The sequence below is a fragment of the Poecile atricapillus genome, chromosome 5 (assembly GCF_030490865.1).
Source record: "Poecile atricapillus isolate bPoeAtr1 chromosome 5, bPoeAtr1.hap1, whole genome shotgun sequence".
Classification (NCBI taxonomy): Eukaryota; Metazoa; Chordata; class Aves; order Passeriformes; family Paridae; genus Poecile; species Poecile atricapillus.
In genome coordinates, this window is record NC_081253.1 from 19,732,388 (window position 1) to 19,746,994 (window position 14,607).

At 37.4% G+C, this 14,607-nt stretch overlaps 1 protein-coding gene across 4 annotated transcripts in view; it reads left to right on the forward strand.

The window, feature by feature from the left end:
* MYO3B (myosin IIIB) overlaps positions 1-14,607 on the forward strand; it is a 197,414-nt gene that overhangs the window by 41,199 nt on the left and 141,608 nt on the right. For all 4 annotated transcript variants that reach the window (XM_058840479.1, XM_058840480.1, XM_058840481.1 and 1 more), the window contains one exon: positions 6,089-6,234. In XM_058840479.1, the coding sequence (XP_058696462.1) occupies positions 6,089-6,234 (146 nt within the window). The remainder of the gene's footprint in view (positions 1-6,088; positions 6,235-14,607) is intronic.

Consider the following 14,607-nt stretch of genomic DNA (forward strand, 5'->3'; position numbering starts at 1 on the left):
CTAGGGTGAAAAGGAATTGCCCTCTTGACATACATTATGAAATTACATCCTGTTTTTCAGGAAGTTAAGGTGCTGGGATGCTGCAGTGTACTGGCAATTATTTTTAGGAAATATTAGCTGTCCTCTTGAAGTGCAGCACCAGGTTTGAGTGCAGCACTGTGGTTCATGTGGAACTAGGTGAAGACATGCCAGAGAGCAACTACAGAAGTGTAAGTGTGGGAAGGCATGAGGGGAAGAGTGGGAGCAATTGATCTCAACAGATAAGGCAAGACTGCATGGGTGAACTGAGGGACATAGAAGTGAACTGATTCGCTTGAGAACTTATAGCAGGTCAGTGGCAGAATGTGAGGTTCAGTTAAGTCTCTAAATGGCTGCACATGATTGAAATGCCTGTGGCTCTGAGATGCCACCTTCTGAGAGCTGACAGATGATTTTTAAAAAGATTTCTTTTTCTAAATACAGATTTATATTTCTTTAAAGAAATTAAGGAAATTGCCTTTTCTGTCCCGGTTTTTCCCCTGCTTTCTTCTTTTTCTGTGACTCTCAAACCGAAGCTTTAACAAACTGCTGTAGTAAGGAGTTGTATTGAAGTTGCTTAAAGGCCATAACAAAAGCAGTGGATTTAGAAGGCTGAATTGGAATACAGAGGTTTCAAACTTTAAAGGACATTACATACAAGAGAGGCAGAGAGCACAGTGGGACAGCACCAGCAAGCTCTCCCTCAAAAGCAGAGTCTAGCAGAATGCATCCCCTCCTCCTTTGGCTCCAGGAGAGCAGACATCCACCTGGGAGGTTTAGCATGGCAAGGGAAAAAGTACAAGGCAGCTGGAGGAAACCTCTGCCAGGGAACCTCAGGGAACACTGCCAGTAACATACATGACATAGCTGTAGTCTTGTGAAGGGATGTGGAGGAGTTGTTTCTATTTTGTTTTAACAGCTATGGAGGGATTGTAAAGCTTTCATGTAGGGTGTTTAAATATTTGAAAGACAAATCAAAACAACAAGCCCAAAACATCAGAGAAAATCAGTTCAATACAACATGGGTCTGCACTGAGCTGCCTACATGAAATATGTTTACTTAGGAGGGTGGAGTTGACTCTTAGTTTTTGCTTTCTTTGTGAAAGACCATTTGAAAATCTGTGTGAGGTGTGTAGTAGATGTACTTACTAGTCAGGAGCAAAATGTGTCAATTATATTACTATGAGCAGTACTGAGTTTGTGATGGTGTAATGGTATAAAAGCAAGATTTGTGTGCTTGAAAGCCTGTCTGTTTTTCCTTACTATATCATTTGATCCAAAAAAAGGTATTACATTTCCCTACAAATCTAGCCTGTTGCCAGAGCAGTCTAATGGTCTCAGGAATATTTCCCTTGGATGAGTTAAAAATAAAAATAAATTACTCACAGCTGGTAAAATTTGACTACTTGACATATAATTAATTTACAATGAATCAACAATAATTGTGATAATTACTTATAGGACTTATTTAAAATGTTATTTACTACTTATTTTGGGAACATTTATAACAATTTTAATAATTTTCTGGTATACCATGGTAATATTTGTATAGTGGTACAAAATAAGGAACTGAAATCCAAATAAGAAAATGCAGGAATATGGAAAATTGCTTTTTTTTTTTTAATATATGGATGTGCTTGAAGATTGGAAGGTAAAGAGGGAAAGAGGAAGTGATGGAGTGATAGAGATAGATAAGTATCACTTTGGTTTGTCTAATTCAGTATCCCCAGTGCTGCTGTGTTCTATCATGAAAGGCTTTTTTGGTTTTGGTACATAGGAATTAGAAGAATATTTAATATTCTATTTCTAATGTAAACAAATGAAGTTGGTTTGTATAGTGTAAGATGGAGCCCAGAAGTTCAATTGTTTCATTTCACTTGACTGGCACAGCTGGTAATCTTCTTTTCCTTGCAGCAAGGGTAACAATTTAGTGCCACGTTAATTTTCCATGCGCAGTGCTTCTCAGCAGGGCTCACACACCACATAAGCTGCTTAGTTGGCTCTGTCAGCTGAGCCCAGCACTGCCTCACTCCAGCAGCAGCAGCCTTGCTAGCTCCAGGCTCCTTCCTGCGTGTGGGTCAGCAGCGCCAATTGTGCAGCAGTCATCTCCAGGTAGCACATCTGCACTGCTATTGTTAGCGTATGCTTGCAGCTCTACTTTGTACAGACACTGTATGTACTGAGGCAAAGTGAAAGTAAGTTCACTTCTAATAATTCTGGGTAAACTTATAAGGGTTTCATATATTTTGCTTCACCTGAACATGTGTATAGCTTCCTCTCTCTGCACAAGTTAGTATGACCACTGTCCGAATAATAGGTAGTTCTCTCTATTATTTTCCTTCTTTTGAATTCAACTTTGATCTGCTGCTGCACTTGTTGAAGTTCAGAAAAATATTTGTACTGATTTCAGAACAAGGAGAATTCTATGTCCTTTAATATAAAGTTTTGTTGTCAGGGTATAAGTCATCTTGTGTATCTCTGTGAATTTTTGTCTTTCTGTACGAGTTACAAATCACGTGGAATGCCTAGGCACTGACTTCTCTACATTCCCTCCACTTAGTGTGACTGATTTGTTTATGTACCGTTTTTCCAGACCTGTGAATTCCCTGTCCCCTCATTCTGTGCCAGTGTGACCCTCAGCACAATTAGTGTTGACATCTACCATCACACTTTCTGTTTCTCTGTCTGGTGTTTGAATGCTTTTCAACCTACAGCAGTATGCCTGGGCATGAAACCGTGATGAAATTACAACTAAAAAAAAAGATGACAGCCTGTCTCCTTAGCAACCCAGGCCAGTGTGCATGCAGCCAGCCCATGCTGAACTGAAAGACTTGGTGTTTATTCCTATGATGTTTACTAGCAAACCTCAAGATAGCTACATAACCCCCTGAAGCTTTGCCATGAACATAATGTTTGCAGCAAAGCAAATTACATCTTCTCTTTCACTTTTACAAGCAGGGGAGGATTTTGCTGGATATAAAATTGGTACAAATATGATGTCTTTGCACAAGGAAGAGAAAGGAAATAGCATATTCTTCAGTTTCAGATCATGCCTTCTGGGCTCTCTGTCTTCATGTCTCAGTGGGTAGAGCAGGCCTCAGCTGTGCTGGGTGTTACTCTCAGCTCCAAAACTCCAACAAAAAGTAGAGATGTTTCAAGAAAAAAAGTGTCTCTTGTACACAACTTGTACACAAGTTGGTAAGATTCTAATAATAAGTTCCACAGAAATGGAATACTTGTTTCAAACCAAAGTGATTGTTAAATTCGTGTACATTCTGCATACTGGGTGAAGAGAGTATCTTCAATTTGTATCTTTTCTGTGAGGCTAATCCTACTATTTTCAAGATAATGGTCTAAAACATATGGTCCACTGGCTGAATTTCTTTTTAAAAAAATAATATATATTAAAGGGAATATTTTTTCTAAAATAATTACAATAGACTCTATAATAGAATGGAGGAGTATCAAATGGTGTCTAATTCCCCTTGGTTAGAAAGGCAGTATTTTGCCATAGTGTCATTATAGTGCCACATACTGGAGATGTATCTGTTTGGTGTGGAGCAGAAAACACAAAGATGTGTTGAACATACCTTTCTCTTTGGTAGGTAATATACTGTGAAGGTGAAAAAAGCTCTAAGACTTATTAGTGTAGTTTGTTGAACTTTGTAAGACCAAGATATACTGCAAAGCTTGTCATTGTTCTGTAGTTAGAAGCAATTGTGATGTGCTTGTAGGGAAAAATCATGATATCTTTGAATGTGGGAGACCAGCTATGTGTGTGGCATTGATGAAGTCCAGTGTGACCTTGAGCAGGTCCTTTTTTTCCTTCTTTCAAAAATGAAAATGTATTCCTCTGCATCATAAAGTTTGAGAACAAATAGACAAGGATGTGCAAAGGACAAATTTGCTGATGAGAATCCAGGCAACTTCCAAGGTATTCACCTTCAGGAAATGGGCTCTAACATTTTATACTAAGCAGGTAAGTATTTTTCGTGTGTTTAAAATGAAAGGAGAGCACAGTGCTTAAAATTAGCCACATATGGATAAGCTTCCAAGTCATGGCCTTGGAAGCTAACTTGAATGATTTTTTTTGAGGAAGTGGTATTGAATATACAGATGATTTGGGAAACTGTATAGAAAACACCCCAAATAAACAAGAAATATAAGCTTCCCCTTCAATCTCTGAGCAAAATTTCAATGATAGCCTCTTCATAATATATAAGTATCTCTGATGGATCTCTACACTGACTTACCAGTTTTTTGCATTTGATTTTTTCTCTCACAAATTATATAAGAAAATGAAATTATCATAAAGGCCTCTGAAACACAGGGGTGTGTTTTAAAGCACTCTGCTTGAGCTCTGTAGAAGCTGTCTACTGTCCATACTTCATGAGATGGAGTGATCTCTGTGATGAGATCAAGGCTATAGTGAACATTTTGAAGAACTAAAAATTATTACAGAGCTTTTATTTAAGACCTTCTGTTGAAGAGAAGGGAGATGGAGAAATGATCTTTTGTGACAACTTTGAAAAACACTGTATTAACTAACAAAGTTCTGCCTCTTCAAGTTGAAGGAAAAAATCTCAGAATCCTCTTTTGCAGTGCTTACTTTCATCTTCCCCCTTTCTCTGGCATACTAACTGGAAAAACTGAGGAGATAGAGTGATTTCAACATTTGTCAAAGCATTGATACAAAATTCAGAAGCATCTTAATTTTTCTTGACTGATTTGCTGTAGGAAAAGAAAAGGAATTAACTGATGTGCAACTTTAATGCAAAGCTCCCTCCGAACATTTCAGTATTATTTTAACTGTGTTCAAGATTCGATTTTCGATAAAATAAAGAGTGAGCGCACTACAGTCCCAAATAAAGAGACGGACAGTTTCTGTGGTTGGATAGAATCACTACCAGAGCCAGGAATGCCTTTGTTAGGTGCAGTTTATGGATAAAGTAACTAAGAGGTTAAGATGGAATCATCAGCTTCTCCAGGAAAGGATTTTTTATAACTGGTGAGTCTCAGCCAGCAGCTACTTGCACTGCTGACTTTCATGTTGCAATCTTTGCAAAGTGTTGTTCCAAACTGAAGCCCTTAGACAGGGATTCAGAAGTAATACAGAAGTTAAAAAATATAAAATCTCTTCTAGGACATAGGTACAGCCACCCTAGGATATGTTCTTTTTATCTTAAGTACAAATTATTAAAGGTACTTTAAAAACTATGAGAAAAGCCATGGAAGTTTATACTAGCAATATGCAGGGATTCAACAAATTTTCAAAGTAATTGTTTAATTGGTGAGATTTGGGAAGACAAACTTGAGACACAATTCCAAATCATAATAAAATGCAGTGAAGCTGCAATTTTTGTCTCATCCCTTTGTAAAGATAAGGGCTAAATTTAAACTTTGGCTTGAATCTCACATTCAGATTCAGCTGACATGAATAGTTAGCATATTAGAACGTGATCTGTGAGTTGGCCAGAAGTGTGCATTAAGTCTGTGATGTAAAACAGTTCTGATATCCAAGGAGAGATTCCTGCTTACTTCCATTTTTCTTAGGCAAGGTACATGGTACGTTACCTAAGATTTTTTTAAACTACTCAAATGCACTAAATAGAAAACAAAAAACAATCAAAAAAAGGCAGAAATTACTGTTGGAATATCCTTATCTAAAAACCAGCTGTGCAAATCGGTCTATCCTCATGAATAGTCATAGAGGTTAATAAGAATAACATCAATAGGGTTCTCTGCTATTATAATAGGCTTCTGTAAGTTGTTCTTTCAAAAAAAAAAAAAAAGTAGTATTGATGTTCTTTGTATAGATATTTGAAGCATCCCAAGAAGCTTAATGTATTTTTAAAAAAATATTGTTTCTAAAGAAAACAAACCTAAGAGATTTCTAATTTACTGTTACCTTTTTGTGGTGTTTCTTCTGTCTGGTGAATACAGCAAAATTATATGGATTTGATAGCTACACAGCATTTTAGACATGACTCAAGAAAGTACTTTGTTATATTGGATGACACGAATTGTAAATTAGATTAAAGCGTTGGTTTCTCTGCTTCTCTTCTGATAGGTCATTGCTTGTGAACAGCAGTACGACTACTCATATGATGCTCGATGTGACGTATGGTCCTTGGGAATAACAGCTATTGAACTGGGGGATGGAGACCCTCCTTTATTTGACATGCATCCGGTGAAAACCCTTTTTAAAATTCCAAGGTATGGCACTAGATGGCTCTCTTCACTCACAGGTTTGTTCAAAGGAAGTCTAGTCAAAGGAGAAATACTTGGTAAATGTTTGTGCTTCAAATCCTAAGAATCTCTTCTACAAAAAGACAAAAGCTGCAATGTTAAAGATTTTTTTTTCCTTTCTGGCTTCTACAATAATTTTTATTTAGAACTCATTGAAATTATAAAGACTTATTTTTTTTTTAATTCTTACCTTAGAATATAAAATCATAACAATATCCAAGTATCTTCCTTTCAAGAGAACTTTTTTTAGCTACTACTGATGAAAACGTTTATTTCAAATGGAGAAGCCAACATTTTTAACTGTTAAATAATGTTTTCAAATATTATTTCCCTAGAGTCTTAGGCTTGTTTTACTGTAAAAGAAAAACATGCAATTTGGACAATGCTATGATGCAGTCTGGCAGTTTCAGCAAACTGTAGTTATAATTTATTTTTTCATTTACATGAGGATGTTAAAATGTGAAGATTTGGATTGTCATCCATGGACAATCCAATATGAATTATATTAGATTGGATATGAAAAAGGGTATCAATTTCTTTCTATATATAGTCATGTAAATTAGCTATATTATTTCATACTGTCTATATTTGATTTCATTTGTTTTCATTTCATTTAATCTTCCTGAATAAATTGAGATTGAGATTGACAGTGCAAGACAGAGTTTAGCAACAGAACAGTTTTAATAACAGAAGAAATATAGGAATTGTCTGTCATTGATTAGGCTGGCATATACTAGTCTTCCACATTTTGGTTCATGAAGAATCACCACTGACTTAACAGTTTAAAACCTTCAGCAATTCAAGTGTTTGACCTTTTGTTATCTACACAGTTATCATAGGCTTTTAAAATTTTGTCTGATTGCAATTTGCATTTCTGATTAAGTCTATTTATATGCAGATGCAGTTGTGCTGGGTTCTGGCTCATACAGTTATCTCCTTCTCCCCAGCTCAGACATGAACTAATATCACTCTTTCCAAAATTATTCATACCGAAGCAGCAGTTGATCTTGTCTTTTCATGAGTGCAAAACAGGTCCGGGCAGTTAAGGCAAGGGAGGCTTCAGATTACTAAAATAATATCTAAAAATTTTAGCAGTGCTTAAACAGTTTAAGAGGACACAAGTGGTACCAAAAATAAGAGCAAGCAATAGGAAGATACATAAAGTAGGGCATGTAGAGTCTTTGAGTTCTGTCTACAGATTACCTCTTTCCCTATCTGTTGTTGCATCTGTATGACTTAGCAAAACAAAGGTGAATTATCTATCTTATTAATCAAATAATGTGTACATTTACCAGATAGAATAGTATCAAATTTTAAGCTGAGGTATTTTTCTCTGCTGTGCATTATATGAGCTACAGCCCTGCTCCTTCTAACTGTGCATTCTTATTAGATGAACTAAGCTATGATGAGTGCTGGATGGCAATAAGTATCTGGGGTATAGGAGACAGAGCTTCTCTCCTGGTGCTTGTTTGAAATCAGTTCAGAGGGATAGCAAATATAACATAAAGGTGCATTCCCCTCTTAGAGTAGCTTGGCAGCTCAGATGTATTCTCAGAGCAGTTCCTGATAACTAGGCTGAAATGCCCACAATTTTAACAGCCTTTTCAAAATGAGCATTGAGGTTCTTCTCAGACTGAAAGTGGTTATTCTGACCACTGCATGTTGAGTGTCCAGCAATGACATATAGAAGCATTGGAGCTCAACTTCTGAGACTGTTCAATCCAAAATCCTCTCAGCACAGTAATGGTGTGGCTGTAGTTCCCTACATTTTGTTGTTCTGCAAAGAACAGACAATACATGTAATGGGTAGTAACAAGCAGTTAATGTAATGGACTATTGATTCATTGATTTTTGTATGTGATTTCTGTATGTGTTCTCACGATTTTTTATTGATTGGGCTGATTTGACTTTAGTTTGGAGAAGAGGTGACATTGCTATTTACAGTAAAAGACACTAAGACATCACTCAGAGAGTTATCAAGAATTAGTTCCTTTTTCGCTTACATTTTTGACTCCAGTTGATCCGTATCTTTCTATTTCCTTCTGTGTATTAGACTGGTCTGTTTTCTGTGATGCTAGTTACTTTGCATTAGCAGAAAACTTCACAGTGGTTTTCAAGTTTTGTTATTAAGCACTGTTTAATAATCAGTTCTCATGAATATTTTAAAATGTTAGTAATGGAAAAACTGTCAAAACTAGATACAGAAATTTCTGTGTGTGTTTCTGTAGACTTCTGTTCTCAAATAGTTCGGTTTCTATGTCAGTTTAGTCATTGGCTTTTTTACTAGTGAGAGCCAATTGTGCTTTTAGCCTTGGCATTGAGTTTCAACATAGTGAGCAGCAGAGCTAGACCTTAGTCTTAAATTAGTATAATTTTAATCAACGAGTCTTTGACTTTAGAGGATTTGAATCAACCATTAGATGAATAATTTTGTACTGGCAGTCAGAGCAGTTGCATAACCCCAAGATCTTTGGAAATACCTTCTTGTGTAGAACTCAAGTCAAGGACTTCCCTTAAAAATACTGCCTCCAGATTCACGTCTGCGTTATGTAACTTGGACCAGGGATGGACTAATCTCCACACTGAATAGCTCAGAGGTCAGCAAAGGAGCGCATCTGTGGATTCACCAGAGTCACAAGATGTGTTTTATGGCACTGTGGGATGAGGAGGGCTCCTATGCCCATTTAAATTGGAGACTGAATTTATCTCAACAAAATAGCTTATTTCTTAGAGGACAGGTGAGCCCTCAAAAATCACTGAGTACTTCAACGTGAACATGTGAAAAAATGCGATCCCACTGTACTGCACTTCCCTCAACACCTGACCAGTGTTTCACAACAGGAGATGCTGGATGCTAAGTGTTTTCAAAAAACACAATGGGTTTTTTTAAGGTGTCTAGGTATTAACTTCATACTTCTGATAATATGGCTTGAGCTGTGAGCCAGATGTTTAAACACTTCTCTTGTCCTACAAAAAATGTAGTGTCTACAGCAAAAATCTGATAGCAACAGCGGAGTGAAAAAGAAAATGCCAGTTAATTTTTAAGTCAGATGTTTCATTAGACTTTGGACTTTATTTCTATGTACATTATGTAGATTTAGAAGAGAAGGGGATACAAATTCCTGGACTACTGCAAATTTTAAAAACCTTTCATACATAAACATTTTGTTATATGAAGGTGCAGTATCTTGGAAACAGTTGTGATAGCACATGGATGGGACTTTTCTTGAAACTGATAATGAGAAGGAGGCATTATCTTAGCATAAGTGTTAATGTTCTGTTTTGCAATAATGCACATATTCTCTCTCATCAAAATGGATTCTTGGATCTAACTAATAAATCTCCTGAAAAGGGACCTGCAGTGCCTAGAGATAAGAGATAAATCATACCGCGAAGACACTGAACCATGAAATTATTCTGTTAACATGTCATCTGCCTAGAATATATTTTCAAATCTCCAACAGAAGGGTCTAAATTATGAAAGGAAGGTGGCCTAGCAAAGTTGGTAATTTGGGAGTTGATACTTTTAACCTCTTCCATCTCTGCTGTCACTACTTAGGTGTGTCGGTTTTGGAAAAAATATTACAAAATGAAAGATTCTCAAATACCTTTACACCTAAGCTTTTTAGAGTAAAATAGGTCCATAAATTCTTCAAACTATGTTATCTTGTGAGAAATGTTACATCATATCAGTTCTATCTCCTAAGGTATCATGAAAAATCACTTGCAATTTCTTTAAATTTTGAAAAGTAATGACTACAAAAAATAGTGTGGCAAAGAGGAGCTAAAGATTGTAGTCTGGAAAGGGTGGATGGGGTGTATGTACCTGGGTAAAGTGAGTATTTCAGGTCTTGTAGTGAAGATCCTGCTTTTCAGGACTTGTCGTTTTATATATAGTCTTTTTTACAGGGACATGATAAAGAGTAATTTTTCTGGGTTACACTGACAGCTGACACTAACAGAAATTAAGCCAAATTCTCCATTCATGTCTATACTCAAGCGTTCTGAGAGTAGTGGAAGGCACTTGTTTTAAAATTGATTGGTGATAAGAAATGGCTGTTTGATTTTCTAACTCACAAAATCTGAGAATTAAGTGAAATTTCATTTAGAATTATTATGCTTCATTAATTCATGTTAAATAGCCAGGAGTGAAATGGAATTGAGGTTGTGAGTAGTCGTTGAATGGTGCAGTTCTTCACCTGTGTTGAGACTTACAGCTCCTGGGAGTACTTATTAGTTTGAATTTACTGATGCTTGACTGCATCAGCAGCTGACCTGCATCCAGCAGGATCAAACCACCCCTGACACCATTGCAACTTCAGCTTCCTGGTAGTTTGTACATAGGCAGTATTTTCATACTTTCTGTGCCACCATACACTCGCCTTTTATGCTGGTAAATAAACTCTGAAGACGTTCTTCAAGAGTCCTCAATTACTGTCATTTTTAATGTATGATCATGTCAAGAGAGAGAATAGACAATAGAATATAACTTCACTAGATAAAGTGACTGTGGGACAGCCCATTACGCCATCATCTTGCTTTGTTATATACATGTGGCACATCTGGTATACTGCCGGTAGTTTCGCCTGTCTGAACAGGTAAGATCCATTGCAGGGACATTTTAAATACTAAGATTTTCTAACACAGCCTTTCATATTGCAACCTCTCCTCTCATATTCCAACTTTTCTGTAAATTTGCCATCTGCATTGGTACTGACATGATCCTGATATATCATGTAGCATACACTTCTACTGCTGTTGCTTGGAATGGTAAAGAAACACAACTATGTATTTCATAACACAGGACAATACTTGTTTCATAACACAGGACAATAAAGCTGAGAGTTGATCACTTTTGTAAAATAAAATCTAAAAGAATTAAGATAATCTTATGGTAAATAGTTTGACATTAGGAATAGAAGTTTCAGAGCATGATGTTGTTTATTTCTAATTAGGAATGTGAAGTGCAGTTACAGCAATGTGACTAAACTGCTTCAGAAGACCAGATTCTACCTATGGTTATAGGTAGGGCACCTTGATGTCTGTAAAAGCTATGTTTAATTGTCTCAGGAATAAGCTGACTTTTATACAGTATTTTATTGTCTGATACATTGGATCTCCATTATTTTGTGACTGTGTTTTTACAGAAAATTCCAAATACTAAAAATGTAAGGTGACATGTTGCATTTAGTGAGCAGAACTAAATGTCCTTGGGATTCTCCATACCTGGTGTATGAACAGCAAAGCAATTCAAGAATAGTCTGTCTCTAGGTGAAAAAAGAGATGGGTCTGTGACTAGCATTGGAAAGACCACTAGTAATTCTTCAGGAGGTTACAGACTGGTCATACAATCTTGAGTGGTGAAATATGACTAGATTTTCAAAATTATTTAAGTTCCCAAATATGTTTAGTGTTTATGTTTATGTTCCCAAATAGGTAAGTGGAATATTCAAGAAGCACTTTGTGTTTTATGTCTGTTAAAATGCTTTAAAACTCCATTCTATGTTTAATTTTTTTCCTAAGATTTCAGGATCACTGGTTTCACAGCAAGCGAAGCATTCATGTGTTTTTAAAAATGTCAGAAAGTGAGTGTGCTTGGCTGTATTTTCTTCCATAGAATCACAGAATGATCAAGGTTGGAAGTGATGTCTGGAGGTCATTTTGTCCAGCTGTCCTGCTCAACCTGAGTTATCTGTAGCAGGCTGCCCAGAACACTGTCCATACAGCTTTGAGTATCTGCAAGGATGGAGACTCCACAACTTGTCTGGGCAACCTGTGCCAGTTCTTGGTCACCCTTACAGTGAAAAAATGTTTCCTAATGTTCAGGTTGAACCTTATGTGTTTTAGTGTGTGCACATCAACTCTTGCACTGTCATTGGGCACCACTGAAAAGAGCCTGGCTCAGTTTTCTTTACACTCTCCATTCATGTATTTCTATATTACTAACACCTGTTTTGAGCGTTCTCTTTTCTGTGCTAAACCATCCTACCTGTCTCAGCCTTTCCTCATGTGAGAGACGCTCCTGTCCCCTCATCAATCTTGGTGACTTTGCTGGACTGTCTCCAGTAGCTTTGTGCCTCTGTGACACTCAGGAGGCCAGAACTGACACGGTGCTCTACAGATGGCCTCACCAGGGCTGGTAGAAAGGAAGGGTCACCTTTCTCAGCCTGCTGCCCACACCCCTCCTCATGCAGCCCAGGGCACCACCAGCCTTCGTTACCACAAGGGCACAGTGCTGGCTCATGCTCACCTTGGTGTCCACTGGAACCCCCAGTTCCTCTGGTGCAAGGCTGCTGTCCTGGTGGTCAGCCCCCAGAAAATAGAGGTGCAGGGCTCTGCACTGCTTTTGCTGAACTTCTGAGGTTCCTGTTGGCTGTCTCTCCAGCCTGTTGGAGACATCCTCTTCCCTTTGGATGGCAGCACAACCCTGTGGTGTATCAGCCATTCCTCATAGGTTGGAACATGAGCAAACTTCCTGAGGGTGCGCTCTGCCTCCTCATTAATGAAGAGGTTGAAGGGACTGGACCATTTTTACCCTTGCAGTACACCCCTCTAGGTGGTCGGGTCCCCCGTCTGATTTGGCAGTAATGTGTTAAGTCATGTAGGTGTTTGTATGATTTGGCAGTAGATGTGTTAAGTCCATGGGGAAACAGTTTTGTGCTATGAGGACAAGGTATTTTAGTATTGTTACTATCACTTTGTCTCAGAGTATGCAGCAGTGCCAAAGGGCAAGGGCTCTGGCTTTATAAGGATGCATAGGACTTATTCGTTACTAATTCATTCCTAGCAGGTATTGATAAAAAGTCAAATGCATCCTTGGGTTTGAATATCAGATCCAAATAGATTTCTGCCAGGGTTTAAGAGAGTAATGAATAGCTTGTAGTACTGTTACCTTCATTATATCATCTTTACTTAAAAAGCAGAGAGCTATTTCTAAGTCTGTACCAAGTATGCATCTATAACTGGGCTTTTAAGTCTGGCAGTAGATCCAGAAATTGAAGTGTATGCAGTTGCAGCTATATCATAACAAAATGGGGTCTGTTTTCCATTTACCTTATGACATTTTAATATATTTGAGAAAGTGGTAGAATATTATTTTCATATATTACATAAGACAATAGGGAATCAGCCCTAAAATTAAATTATCTTGGTGCAATTTCCCTCCTTTCCTTCCTTTAACTGTTCGATTATCACATAACTTACCTATAACTGCCTGTTTCTCATTGATTTTGTCTTTCTCTTCCTTTTTGGAAGTCATTTACAGATAGAATTTGATTTTGCAAGTGCACTCTTTGTTCATATATATATTCATAGCCTAATTTCAGCAAGTAATTGTAATTTGTGGTCTGTGGCTTGCTGCTGAATAGTCTGCTGTAAGCATTTACTGTTTCAGCTGTTAAGGAGGACTTGGCCTGCACAGTATGTTTCTGATTTTTGATTCATTAAGAGTCTCTCCTCCAACTGGCTTTCTCAGGAGTAGAAAGGTATTGTTTTGTAGATATATTCTTTGTTGCTTCTTTAAAACAGACTGTTTCACCAAACATTTCCTGCCAGTATAGTTGTTGCTAGAACACAGAAGAGCTAAAATGAATGCAGCTGAAATTAATTCATGAAGAAACTCGAATAATCACAAAACTAAACATGCTCAGTTCTCAATTATTTTCTGAGCAAATAAAAAAGAATCACTTCTTATGCTCTGTGTTACACTCCATGCTGCACTCATCTGCCTCTGAACCCTAGGTGGAAGCTGAGATGCCTGACAGATGTTTTTAGTGACTCCATATGCAGTTAATTTTGTACATTAAATGCAATGTTTTAGTCATCCAGTTTCTAAAATAAATTATTACTTTTCAAAATCAATTGCATAAGTAATAACAGACTGCTAAGATACTGTGAATGCCATTTTGTTTTGCTCTAGTGGAAAATTACTTGCTGACAAGGTCAAGCCTTGCTGTCTGAGGGCAGTCATGTGATGAAAGGCGCATCCAGCAGGAGGAGAGGTGGGAGATGGACATCTACTGTTGTCTCCTTCAGAAGTGAGGATTTGAAATATGGTTTAGCTAGATTTAGGGGATAGAGCTGACCCACCAAGTCTTGCTTTTGTTATCGTAGACTAAAATTATATTAGTTTTGGTGTGCTTTCAGAACTGCTTCCTGTTTCTTGACAGGACTACAGTAGTTAACAACATTGTCTGTAGCTGTCTTTTGGCAGTAATACTGTCAGTGTAATCCTTGCACAGAGTACATACTGATTTTTAAGGAGATTCATGCTATGGTGCACAGTAAACTGGAGGTTGCAATGGAGAAGATCTAGAATGTCTGCTTTTTATTTCCAGTCCA